The 14,446-nt window shown below is 42.1% G+C and overlaps 1 protein-coding gene across 1 annotated transcript in view; it reads left to right on the plus strand.

Annotated features, from left to right (window-relative positions):
* Positions 1-12,836, plus strand: part of LOC148160139 (chondroitin sulfate synthase 1-like) — a 34,301-nt gene extending 21,465 nt beyond the window's left edge. Inside the window, exon 3 of the mRNA XM_088004083.1 lies at positions 10,223-12,836. Within this exon, the coding sequence (XP_087860209.1) occupies positions 10,223-11,815 (1,593 nt within the window). The 3' untranslated portion in view covers positions 11,816-12,836. The remainder of the gene's footprint in view (positions 1-10,222) is intronic.
* The last annotated feature ends 1,610 nt before the right edge of the window (positions 12,837-14,446 follow it).

Here is a 14,446-nt window from a genome sequence, read left to right on the forward strand (position 1 = left end):
TTAACATAGTATTTAAAATCCAAATAACATTTCAGTACTTTCTTGAAATGGCAGCCTTAATTAAATAGAATCATGTCCAGAGGAGTTGTCAAAGGGCAAAAGAAGAATTCTATATTGGTCATTCAAGTTAACGTGAACCATTTACACTGAAAAAGAAGACAAATGTAAGAGTGTAGCATCACATGCTTTCATCTGGCAAGTTCTACTTTCATAAAACACAAAGTTAAATAAGAAGGAAATTGTGACTGGTCAAAGTTCAGCTGAGTTTCAGTGTTGAAAGAATTGAATATATAATAAGACATTGAGGTGATTGGTCAGATTTGCAGAAAAGTTGCAATGACTGGTGAAAATTTTAAGTCTATGCAAAATTTGCGAATTATGAATTTGCACGAACAGTTGTGATTGGGGCGACTGTGGCTGTGTGGGTAGAGTAGTCGTCTTCCAATCGGAAAGTTGTAGGTTCAATTCCAGCTTCCTCCTGCCTCATGTCGATGTGCCCTTGGGCAAGGCACCCAACCCCAAATTGCCCACCGATTGGTGTATAAATGTGTGAGTGTGAATGCGATTCCAGTGTAAAGCGCTTTAAGTGGTTAAAATGATCGGAAAAAGTGCCATATGCTATATTTACCATTGCAACTTCCTGGAGGGATTCATTTGTGTGCAAACAATGATATTTCATAAAACCCTGAGCTTCTGCTTTCTCACACTGATACAACGGTGGCTTTGGTCAGAGGCTGCTTCAGATCTGCTGTATCTCAGACTTCTACTGGAGGTCTTTCCTGCTCACAGCCATCATCATCCACAAAACTCTTTGAAGAACTTTGATGATATGAGTTACAACAACATTCAGATTCCCTTTGGATCAATAAAGTATTCTTGAATTGAATTGAATTGTTAGCCAGTGATCACATCCTGACTCTCTGTCTGAATGTGGTTTTCCATCACTAAGGTTGTTTGGTCCTGTTGGGTTTATTCTGGGCACAAACCATGACACAATGTTTATAGACTGATGGAGAACAGAAGGAGTGTTGTTCACCCAGTCCCAGCTGTATTAGAAGCAGCTGAAGTTCTCTGCGGTACCATGTGGGTTTGTGTGTGCGTTGACCGTGCCATATTATCTTGACGGCACGGTCTCTTTCTGGACCGTGCCGTCAAGATAGTACAAAGCTGTGTAAATCCAGTTAGCACCGTTTGCCACTCCCCCCACTCCAGCCTAGCTGAACTTCAGGACATCTGCTGCCCGTCACCAGGCCCTGACGTAAAGCTCCACCCAGGGTTCTGTTAAAGCCCGTCAGAACCAGAAAACTCAGTAGATGGCTTTGGTTCTGGAGGAAGACTGCCAGAACTTTGCTGGCAACTGGCAGCTGAGTTAGCATCATCTATAACCTCCCCCAGTTTAGATGCTATCTGCTGTCCATCAACACCATCCCCCCTCCACCTAAACCATCCATGACAGGAACAGTTTGATCAGATGAAGATGTTTGCAGAAGCAGCTGTGCTCCAGCTCTCCACCAAGCAAGACAATGAGATCTTTCATCTTTTTGGGGTTAGAAGATATTTCTTTCCAATCTGTGGCTGTCACATGGCTGCTGGAAGGAAGCTGCAGATAATTCCCCAGGCCAGCTGCAGGTCACATCTGGAGCAGTAGCTTTAACCCCAGCACACAGCTGGAGCTGTGCTAACCTGGGGCCTGGGTGGATGTGAGGTCTGTGGGATCAAACGGGGACAGGGTTGTAATTAGAGTCCCACACCCAGCATGTTCTCTGGCAGGCTGCTGCTGTTTTAGGCGTGGAACTGATTATTACATGCACCAGTTCTGAGGTTCAGCATTCAGTTTGCGTGCTGCACCAACAAAAAGCTGATAGCTGCAGAAATGATTTGAGATTCAATAAATCAGAGGCACAAAGCTTTGTCAATGCCCCTTAGGCCTGTCCTGATAAAACATTTTCCTGGATGTCATTTTGTATCGAAGCCCATTTTCGCCATGGCAGAAAAAATAGAAAGTCATAATTTCGACTTTCAAAGTCATAATTATGAGATTCAAAGTCATAATTTCGACTTTCAAAGTCATAATTTCGAATCTCATAATTATGACTTTGAATCTCATAATTATGACTTTGAAAGTCGAAATTATGACTTTGATTCTCATAATTATGACTTTGAAAGTCAAAATTATGACTTTGAATCTCATAATTATGACTCTGAAAGTCAAAATTATGACTTTGAATATCATAATTATGACTTTGAAAGTCAAAATTATGACTTTGAATATCATAATTATGACTTTGAAAGTCAAAATTATTACTTTGATTCTCATAATTGTGACTTTGAAAGTCGAAATTATGACTGATTCTCATAATTATGACTTTGAATATCATAATTATGACTTTGAAAGTCGAAATTATGACTTTGATTCTCATAATTATGACTTTGAAAGTCAAAATTATGACTTTGAATCTCATAATTATGACTCTGAAAGTCAAAATTATGACTTTGAATATCATAATTATGACTTTGAAAGTCAAAATTATGACTTTGAATATCATAATTATGACTTTGAAAGTCAAAATTATTACTTTGATTCTCATAATTGTGACTTTGAAAGTCGAAATTATGACTGATTCTCATAATTATGACTTTGAATATCATAATTATGACTTTGAAAGTCAAAATTATGACTTTGAATATCATAATTATGACTTTGAAAGTCGAAATTATGACTGATTCTCATAATTATGACTTTCAAAGTCAAAATTATGACTTCCTGTTCTTTTATTTTTTCTTTCATGGCGGAAGTGGGCTTCCATAATTTTGAGACCCTTTTCAGCTAATTTAATAATAATGCCATATTAATGCAAGTACACTATCTCAAAGATAAAAAAGCATTACCTTCTAAAGACCACTTAACAGAGACCATAAAACAATTTAAATGTCCAAAATGTATAAACAATAATTAAAACGGATTATGAAGTCTCTGAAACCACAATTGCATTTAATAAAATATTCATAATTCAGCTTAGAAAGGTAAGACAGGAGTTAAAAATAATAATAAAACAATAATAATAAACTGTCTCAGCATGGTGACAGCTTTAACAAATATGTAAGAATTTTTTTAAATAAAAGTTACATGCTATAGCTTTAAAGGGGAGCATCTGTTTAATGACTGCTCACCAAATGGAGATTTTAATTTATTGTGCAATTAATTAATTAAAGCTTACTGTGACTGGCTTAGTGGGTGGTTAGTGGAAAACTAGCTTACATGGTGAAGAGGCAGTGGTCCACTTGTATTGCTATTATTAGCTGGTCTGATAAGCAAGAACACCACAGAGCAAACCTGCTGGTGTCATGGCCTTATAAAGCAAAGGCCTCGCTAAACACATCTCTCTGCATCCTTCGACACACTCACACACTGAACAGACCGAGTCTCATCTGTGTGTCCTCCCTGACAGATAGGCAGATAAATGATGCACAGTAGGTTTACACCTACTGAGCCTCTCAAAATGAATACTACAACATTCTTCTCAACCAGAGCAAAACACTAAACCACCCATCAATAAAACATATTTTAAATCAAAACCAGTTTGTTGAAGAGCGTGGAGGCCCCACAGCAGAGGGCTGATGTCTACCAGAGCCTGGGAGCTACCACTGCAAAATCAAGCACCTGATGGAGACATGTGGATGCCTGACTAATTCACAGACAGCTTAAAACGCAATAAGAAATTCAGTTTTTCTCCAGTGTAACGCTACTGTTTGCTGTGTTTTGGAATAAAGAAGTGAGGATGGTAATGTTGTGAAATGTTCACAGTAAAATGATGATGATTCCGTTCAAAAATACTTTATTGATCTCAAAGGGAAATTAAATGCCATTACTCATATCATCTAAATATCTTAAAGAGTTATTGTGGTCAGGGAGGGTCTCTGGTAGTAGTCAGTCTTGCAGCTAATCTGAAGAAGCCTCTGACTGAAGTCCGTTGCTGTATCACAGACATGACCTTCATGTCATGTTAACAGATCATCTTCTGGACACCAGAGACCATGTTTCACAGAAACATCTTCTGGATGACATCAATTGTAGATTTTTGTCTGCTATTTCTTAAGATCTGTTTTTATATTGAAACTTTTTATGAAGCCGACTTTTTGGCATTACCAAAAACAACAATGCAGTGGAGCTGAGACACTTCCATGACCTGTAAATAGCTTGTACTTGTACAGTGCTTTATCAAGTACAGGCCACACGACATTCGGCAAGCTAATCGATGGTAGCCACATTCTGACAGAGGTGGGGCTGCCATGCACCAACCACCACCAGCAGGCAACATGAGTGGAGTGTCTTGCCCAAGGACACAATGTCAGAGGCAGATGGAGCAGGAATTGAACCGACTGATAAACCTCCACTGTCTCCACCATCGGCGGGTTCTGGAACAGTCGGATGTAATCGGTAACATATGAACCAGACTTCTACATTCCAGTGAGGTTGTGAGGACTGGAGGCTGTGTTTTACCTGCTTCACACACCCTGCACCTGTTTACACACGCTCTGGCTCCAGCTCTGTAACTGCATGCTGAAATGAAAGAGTGGACCTCAGAAAGAGCTGATTGTTTTGCAGTGGAGGGGTAATGCTGGGCGGGGCCTTGGCTCCAGATTGTAGGCTTTGACTCATTGATCTTTGTGTACATGTGTGGAAAGAGTTGTCACCAAATGTTGCTACACCATGTATTTACCTCCCTTGGCAACTCTCACTATCTGGTTGCTCTCTGGGCTGCAGCAGCTCCACAAACCTGCTGCAGCTGCAGTTACGCAGCAGTTGCACCAGGCTCGACTAATTCACAAATTAGAGGTTTCCCCCTTTTTTTCTTTTTGACATTTTTCTGGAATATTTTAATTGGATAATGAAAGAACATGCTCTGACATGTTATTTCATTATTTTGGATGATATCACAATATAAGGGGTTTAATATCAGTCAATAACAATACGTTTTTTTTCTTTTAAATATCTGAAATTCTGTCAGATATTTGGATGGTGGAGGGGTGTTTTGGGGGGGGGACTGCTTTTTGTCCTGCCCCTGTTTTATCTTCAGCTTCCTCTCCAGCTGCTGTTCTCATTTTCTCCTTTCATTCCATGCTGTTGTTCTTTTTTTTTTTTTTTTTTTAAGCAATTTTGAGCCACAGCATCAAAACCTGGAACTGCTGCTGCACAAGTTACTCAATAGGTTGTTGCTAGGTAACCAAAGAGCGAGTGAGTTAGTTGATGCTATCTACTTTTCTTAGGTAGCTGTGAGAGGCTGAGCAGATAAAGTCTTTCCTCTGCCTACATCTCCCAGAAGGCTTTGTGGTTCTGGATCAGAGATCAGTAAAATCAGATTACCTATTGATGTTGATGATGTCTGTTATGATGATTATTATTGATTTATTGCCCATCCCTAGGTTCTAATTGTATGCATGCTGCAGCAGTGAGGCCTCTGCTCTGTCCAGCCTGATTTCAGTGCTGCAGACTTTGCCAGAGCTTTGGGTGGTAATGTGAGAGAGGCTTTTATTCTTGCAGGCGTTGCTCTCTTTGGTTCTTGAGTCCATTAATGGAGCTTATCTCCCATCTCCCTCTGGGAACATGAGCAGATAAAACCAGGTGGCTTTAAGGAACAAAGGCTCTTTTCTGCCATCAAGACTATTTTAATATTTACACAACACACAAACCCAAAGAACCTGCTTTTATTAATCCTGGGGTAATAAGATATCCAGTGCAACACTGAGTAATAATGACATAAATCAAGATAATGACTCTTGTATTGTGGGATGAAACAGATGAATGGAGAGCTTCTCCCTCTATAATTTAGGGTTTAGGTTTCAGCTACAACGGGAACGCTGACAAACTCTGTCACTTTACTGTTGTGTTTTTCTTTAAAAGGTTTTATTGGCTCTAGTGGCCTTTATTTGATAGTGAATTGACAGGAAAATGGGTAATGAGAGAAGGGGGAAGACATGCTGCAGGGAATCGAACCTAACGCCACATCCAGGATGAAGGCCTTCATATGTGGGTTGTGTTTAACTCCTGCACCACCTCAGCACCCCTGTGTTGTGTTTTTCATTGAGCTGTTCAGATTTGTTTTGAATAAACTATGAAATAAGCAAGGAATTATGTTTGCTTAGTTCATAGCAAACTGAGCTATGAGCTGTCTTTCTGAGACTGGTTTGTTGAGTTAGATGGTTCTGATCAGAGAGCATGTTTCTAATGTCCTGTCTTCTTCTCTGTTCTACCTGGAGTTGGTCAAAACCTTAGTCACAGTAAATCATTAATGGCCCAAACCTGTCCTCCACCAGTCTCTGGTTTGTAAAGGTACCAGGCAGATCTCCCTCCTGCTGAGCCCACTATAACAAGCTGTTTTCCCACAATAACACATTTTGCTGGATGATAAATTGTCCCAGAAGTTTTTGCTATGAATAATAATATTGTCATTTTGAGACCATTTTAAAGTAATATAATTGCAAAGACATAATAATGCAACAACACATTCTCAAAGATCAATAATCTTGAAATTCTAATGAACATTTAACACTGGAACTGGAATATATGCTAGATATCAAAAATAAATAAACAAAACAACAAATAAAATTAATTATGAAGTGAAATCTCTGTAAACAGAACTGTCCTTTAAAAAAAGGACTGATTGAGACCAAAGCACCAGACTGAAGACTTTTATCATCCAGTGTTTAGAAAGAGAATAAGAAACACAATAACTCATAAATAGAAATTACTGAAGTTGTTTTAATGTGCCGTGTGATGAATTGATTTATTGATTTATTGCTACAAGCCTGACAGGAACATGTTGGAACCAGTGGAATACTTCTTCCTGAGGATGTGAAGCTTTGCTTCCTCAGGTTGTCCTTTGGGGAACATCCACCAACTGCTTTTTCACTTGTTTTTTGCAGCTTACTAAAAGTAAAATATAAGAAAATGTTCAAACACAATCCCTTTTAATTCTTGATGCCTCTTATTTAAAGATTTATATCACTAAACTGCATATAGAGACTTCATTTATTCATATTTTCAAACTTATTGATATTTAGTGGTGCTCTTGTGGAACAGTGGAGAAAATGGTAAAGCTAACTTTTCCGAAAATACTGTCAGTTTTGTTTTTGTTCAGTGTCATTAATCAAATTTTTCTACAATAAATAATAAATTGTATGAAAAATGCCCACCCCTAGTTGCTGTGTGGACATAGTAACTGTTGATAGGTGGCAACTGTGGGAGCTGCCACCTATTGAGCTCAGTGGGAAGAGTTGTTTTTGAATCCAGGTTGGGGGTTTGAGTCCAGATCTCTCCTGCCACATGTCCATGTGCCCCTGGGCAAGGCGTTTATCCAGGTTGTCTACTGATCTGTGTGTGTGGTTCTGGAGTGAGGTGCTCAGAGTGGTCAGTATGCACATCTATTTCTCATCAGCAGACTTATCTACTTCCTGTTTTCTGTAGCTGTGGACATTGATGAGCTGCTGCTTCTGTGGAATGAAGTGATGCATCTGTGTGTTATGAATCATTTGACCCTATAAGCCTTTTATAAGCCAATCAAAGATCCTGTGTATCCTGTTGGTCCACTGGGTGTCACAGTCACAGGGTGTCTGTCTGAATTAGACCTAGTCACATGCTGTCCTGCTGCCCACCAAGCGGATCAATCCCAGTCCCACTGTGGAGCTGTCCTGCTGGGAGAAACTTTTCCTGGAGCGGAAAATTAATTTGGACACATCACCAGTGTTTAGTAGACGGCCAGTCTCCAATTAGGTTTGGATGGTGGAGGGGTGTTTTGGGGGGAGACTGCTTTTTGTCCTGCAGATTAAACCCAGCCACAGAGTGTGCGAGGCCTCTGACCCAGCTGGTTAGTTTTTCTTTTAGCACCAAAATATTATCCAACTCACACCTAGAACACAGAACTGGTGTTTTCCCACATGATAGTGGACCCCTCAGTTCAACTGGGACCAAAGCTGCATCATTTGTTCCATTTCCAGCTGCTGTGGTTCTTTTCCACAATAATCTGTCAAACCCACCAAACCCTTTGAGCATAATATGCCACTCCTCACCTGTGGTGGCACTGCACCAAGAACCACTGAAGGAAACAACACAAAAACCTCTGAAGAAAACACTGAACACAACTTCATTTTTCATGAGACGTAAACAGTGTAGTGGTGTCAGATCTTAGCGGTTGGAGGATTTCTCTTTTGTCTTTGATAAAAGTCTACAAGCCTTTTCTCCCACTAGTGCCAGACTTGTGTGTTTGTTTGGGTTGTATTTACCCAGAATGCCCTGTAAGAATTGTCCACTTTCTACTTTTGGAGTGGTCTTGGTGTTGACATGTGCATTCAAACTGCACTAGAGTTCACTTCAGCCGAACCCACACCAAGGATGGCTAGCGAACCAGAGTCACTTTTTTGGTCCACATCAAAGTTTGATTCCACATTCACATCTCCCCAAACCAACCAGACTTGGGTTAAAAGCGGACCAAACAGGTCTGGTGTGAAGGTACCCTTAAATCTGATTAGGGTTCCATGACCCCAATCAGGAGGTTTGTGCTTGAAAACCCTCCAGTGCGTCTGAATTGAACCAAAGCAGAGTGATGTAAAGAGCTTTCTCAGTCTGGGGAACCTGGGAGGAATTTTCATTGGAGGGTTTAGCGCCCACTGCTCAGAAGTCGGTCTAATAAACAGAAATCTTCAAACATTATGACACTGAATGACATGAGGCTTTATTTCTGTTTCCTCAGAAATAAAGCCTCATGTCTTTGTTGTTGCAGTATCTGTCTGCTGAGGTTGTGTTGAGTCTGCTGACTTCTGCGAGTACAATATTTTTTACTATCATCTACTCCACACAAGCCCACATAAACAAACTAAGCCTTTAAGGCGTTTTAACATCTGAAATAAAAAGTTCAGTCTTCAGCTTCCCGGAACAGTTTTCCCTCAGATTAGAAAAGTGACGAAAAGTGAAGAAATGACGTGAGATTAATGAGTGTGAAGAAATGAAACTAATGACTGCAGCAGTGAAGAATCAGCCTCATGACTAAAGCTATGGGGGGAGGGACATGGGGGGTTGTGACCAGCTGGCTGCCAGCTGATGACCCTGCTGGGTGCCATCTGGGCTTTCATCCAACATCACTATCAACTCAGATACATCAGGAAAAACATGGCATTGTAAAAATGTCATGCAAACATTGGCAACATGGAGCTTGTGTCTAGTCTGTGAGTCTACACGGCCGGACAAGGTCACGGCTGTGACCTCAGCTTGGACCGCAGCTGGAAGCTGCTTGGAGCTTTCATGAAACCATGGCAACATGTCTAGAGGAGAGCTTCTCTCTGTGAAGGCTGTGATTGGCCAATCTGCTGCTGTGGCCGTCTGTAACCATCCATCATCTCTGACTTGGTGTTGACGACAGTGTTTAGAGCGCAGCTTCTGCTGTCACCTGCACATCTGTCAGCTCACTGCAGGGAACCTCACACAGCTGGAGCACCAATGGTCTGGTGCTTCTGTTTTCATCAGATTGTTGTTTTTTTCACACAAATTCATAATTTTGAGTTTACTGTATTGCAAATTTCCCCAAAAATGGTCAGAAACATTGGATTTGAGTGATGCTAACTCCCACCTGCTGGTCGCAGTGTTTATTACTTCTACTACACTGCTGACTCGGCCTGGCTTGTTAAGTTATACTCTGTGATCGATACGATAAACGTAACAAAGTCATACCAGTGTAAATATTACAAAATTCCTTGAAAATTTAGAATTTGGTTGCAAAAATTTACAAAAACAATCATGAAATTCTGGAGAGAGTAATCAACGTGAAAAGAAGAATTTATTCAACGAAGAGGCAGCTATTTAACGGTTGAATAGGTTTTATTGATACATTTTGGATCTGGATTTGGTGCAAAATTTCAGAAGTATTGACACCCCTTATTTAAGCAGTAAAATCTGTTTTCAACACTTTAGTCCTTGCTGGTTCACTGCTCTCCTAATGAAGTGTATTTTCAGTGTGTGTTTGTACTTGCCCTGGTTTCCTTAGGTTTATTTTTCATGTTCCACTGCCAGCTGCATTATTCATGTCTGGTCTGGTCTGGAGACAGTAAGGAGAGAATTAGTTCTCTGTCTCCTCATGTTCAGTGGACTATGTGGACAGACAGAGACTGTTGCAATGTGACCTGAATTTGAACCTGAAGTGTTCTGACAGCAAACTGTCTCCTGTCTTTACAGATGCAGCAACTCTTCTATGAGAACTATGAACCAAACAAGAAAGGCTACATACGAGATCTCCATAACAGCAAGATCCATCGAGCCATCACTCTGCACCCCAACAAGAACCCACCCTACCAGTACCGCCTGCACAGCTACCTGCTCAGCCGCAAGATCGCAGACCTGCGCCACAGAACCATTCAGTTGCACCGAGAGATCGTCCAGATGGGGCGCTATGGAGCAGCCGAGCCCACCCGAGAGGACCTCCAGCTGGGCATTCCTCCGTCCTTCATGCGCTTTCATCCCCATCAACGAGAGGAAGTCCTGGAATGGGAGTTCCTGACTGGGAAGTACCTGTTCTCTTCCTCGGACAGCCAGCCACCCCGCCGTGGGATGGACTCCTCTCAGAGGCAGGCTCTGGACGACATCATCATGCAGGTGATGGAAATGATTAATGCCAATGCCAAAACGCGAGGCAGGGTCATCGATTTCAAAGAAATCCAGTACGGCTACCGACGGGTCAACCCGCTGTACGGGGCAGAATACGTGCTGGATCTGCTTTTGCTGTACAAGAAGCACAAAGGGAAGACCATGACGGTTCCTGTGAGGAGACATGCTTACCTTCAGCAGACCTTCAGCCAGATCCAGTTCAGGGAAGAAGACGAGATGGATGCCAGGGCTCTCGCTAGCCACATCAACCAGGAGTCCGACTCACTGTCCTTTCTGTCCAACTCTCTGAAAATGCTGGTACCTTTCAAACTCACTAGTTCAGGACAGGACCAGAGGGAGCCCAAAGAAAGCAAAGTTAACATCCTGGTGCCGTTGTCGGGCCGCTACGACATCTTTGTGCGTTTCATGGCTAACTTTGAGAAAGTTTGCTTGATCCCCAACCTGAATGTAAAGCTGCTGATTCTGCTGTTCAGCACGGACAATAACACTGAACGGGTCAAGCAGGTGGAGCTGATGAGGGAGTACCACCTGAAGTACCCCAGAGCTGACATGGAGATAAAGCCTGTCGCCGGCTCCTTCTCCAGGGCTCTGGCTCTGGAAGTGGGCTCCCTGCATTTCTCCAACAACTCCTTGCTCTTCTACTGTGACGTAGATCTGCTCTTCTCCAGCGACTTCCTGAAGCGCTGCCGGACCAACACTGCCTTGGGGGAGCAGGCCTACTTCCCCATCATCTTCAGCCAGTATGACCCCAAAGTGGTGTATTCTGGGAAGGTCCCCAGCAACAACCACTATGTTTTCACCTCCAAAACGGGGCTATGGAGGACCTACGGCTTTGGGATTGTCTGCGTCTATAAGGGGGACTTGGTCCGAGCTGGGGGCTTTGACACCTCCATACAGGGGTGGGGGCTAGAGGACGTCGACCTTTATAATAAATTTGTCCAGTCGGGGATCAAGCTGTTCAGAAGTACGGACACGGGGATTGTGCACGTCCACCACCCGGTCATATGTGACCCCAACCTGGAGGCGAAGCAGTACAAGATGTGCCTGGGCTCCAAGGCCTCGTCGTATGGCTCCACCCAACAGCTATCTGAGCTCTGGCTGGAGAAGAACGACCACGGCTTCGGGAAGCTGGCCAGCAGCAATGCCTCGGTCAGGACAGCATGATGAAAACACACCATGGCCGTTCACTTCCGCTTTACAACTCACTTTTCATCTATTTATTTTTACTGCAGTGAAAGACTTCCCGTTCGGCGTTGTTTGACTGTTTTTCACATAGGCAGCCTGGACTCATGTTGTTGATCATAGGAGGAGCGTTGGTGGGTGCTAACCAGAACCTGAGGCTCTTCTCCACTGACAGGTTCCATCAGTGCTGAGGACGCAGCGGTTGGTTGTGTGTACCTCAGGAAGTACACAGTCATGCTTGTAATGCGTTCTGTTTGTCTGGTGTGTGTACTTTACCAACCAAGAGTACTCGGAGCAGAATTCCCCTCCTGATTGGGAATGTTTACACAAGGCCGAGCCTGAACATGATCCCAGCCAAACGTCCAATCAGAGCTGTTCTGTTAGACTTCCAGTGTCTTTTTTACCTTCTTTGTTTTTTGTTTTTTTTGGTTAGATGTTGTTACACTGTTACCATTTTTTCCTTTTTTTATATATTTCAGTTTTTTATGATTTTTTTTAAGCTCTACTGCTGGATTTGATATCTGCAATTCACTATTTGTTTTCTAATTTATTGAATTTGCAGGCTCTCTTTTCTACCTTCTGATTTTTGAACAATGTATATTGAAAAGATTGTATAACCGCATCAGTAGTCATGACATAGCCCTTTGTTTCTTCATTTTTGCAAACCTATTTTTAAACTTCTCACCAAAGATAGATCTGCAGTCTGCTTTAGATGTTCCCCTTGTTCTGTGTGTGTGTGTGTGTGCGTGTGTGTGTGTGTGTGTGTGTGCGTGAGAGAAAGAAATAGAGAGAAAGAAGCCTGTGTGTGTGTGGGTAGCGTCCTTCAGGTGTGTGATGGTGCAAAGGCTGTTTGTTTCAGGCCTTTCTAACAGACCAGAAGCCGCTCAGGTCGTCATAGCAGCGTCATAAAATGGGAGCAGTTCTCTTGTCGGCCATCTTAAGTCACATGTTGCTGTTCCTTTTTCTAAATGACTTTGTTGAATAAAGTGTTGTGGCTCAGTGATGTGGGTGTGTCTGCAGTTTTTGTAGTGTTGCAATAGGAAATAAGGCCTGTTTGATCTTGTCTCCCAGGTTTTCATGACTGTCATCAGACTCGTTGCTCCATGAATGCCTAATGAGGCTGTGGTGTGGGAAAACCATGCCCACAATGATGCAGCTGCAGTCCCTGCAGTTTCTGCAGAGGAATCCAGCCTTGGGGACATTCCTGGGCTCCTCCATCATTATTAGTCTGGAATTATTTCACAACAAGTTCTAGATGCAGATACTCTCAAGCATTTGTTTCCTTGTGCGCTTAATGAAAATGTAAATCATGTCTGGCCGTGGCTTAAGGGAGGGCTGGTCCAGGGTGGCTTCTTTCCTTTACAGAAAGAGAGAACCAATGTTGGGATTTCCACCCACCTCATCCAGCCACCCGGGGCTGGAAGGAGGGCGAGACGGAGCAGGACAACATTCAGCTTAGTTTTGTAAAGCACTTCTCAAAAGATTAATACAAATACTAGAGTGTCTCATGATTAATAGTTTGGTAAAACTATTTATTGTAAATCATGACCCAAACTAAAACTGACATACTCGTGTTCTTAAATTGTAGTATTGTCCCCTTCAACACCCTGAAATCTTGTTTGGGTGAAGGATTTATTTTTTGATTCTGAAGCTTCTAACTCTTCATGACAAACATCCTCCACTGCTGAATATTTTCACCCTGTCTGTCTGTGTTCCAGCTCTGAGATGTACGGTAGGAACATAGTGCCTCCCATCACAGGCCTTGTTGACCCTTAAAGCTTGACTTTGCTCTCACCAGGTTTCTGGCTTCTCTCTGCTGGTTGGTATAGTCCAAGCAGACGCCTTTCTTCTGGTGACTCCAGCATCAACCTCACTTTTTTCATGTTCCTCGTTATTGTACAACTTAAAAAAAAAAAAGCCAAACTGTTTTTCATGGAGTTCTGTATCAAGTGAAGATACTTAATTCTGATAGATGTGGCTGGAATTTTGGATCTTTATTTCTTCTTTGTGTCCACATCCAGGGCTATGTCCTTCAAAGAGCCTGTTGGCATGTGCCACAACCTTTAATGACCACAAAAAGGAGCTACAAAAACCACTTCAAGCTTTTAATTTCCTTTCCATCAGATTCCAATATACTAACATTTAAAACTGTACTCCTCTCCCACTCTATCTCTGAGAAGAATACACCAGACTCCTCCTTCGAATCCAGAGAAATGAAGGAAGTAGTTGTGAACCTCACTTGGAGCCTTGTAATTTAGAAAGCCTTCGTTGCATCACAGTGATCAAAGGCAGCCTTCGAAGGATGCAGACCCTGAACTTGAACACATCCTTGCTTTCAACAGGATCCCTAATTTCCCTCTTCTTGATTAAAGTCTGATGGATGGTTAGTGTTAGCAGACATTTTAACCTCATGTTGCAGCCTTTGTGTAAGTTATCAGGTAAAACTTATGTCAGACCTTGTTCCATGTTGTTCATTTTTCTTTGAAAATGCTAAAATGTCAGAAAGTCTCCCTGGGTTTGAAAACCTTTAAACACAACTGAAAATTATTTGGACCTCCTGAAGACAAGATGGCATCAGCCAGAAGTAAGCTTAAATAAAGAAACAGAAAGAGA

Source organism: Poecilia mexicana, unplaced genomic scaffold (genome assembly GCF_051168715.1).
Source record: "Poecilia mexicana isolate PSO_F unplaced genomic scaffold, ASM5116871v1 scaffold_3, whole genome shotgun sequence".
In the NCBI taxonomy this organism is placed as follows: domain Eukaryota; kingdom Metazoa; phylum Chordata; class Actinopteri; order Cyprinodontiformes; family Poeciliidae; genus Poecilia; species Poecilia mexicana.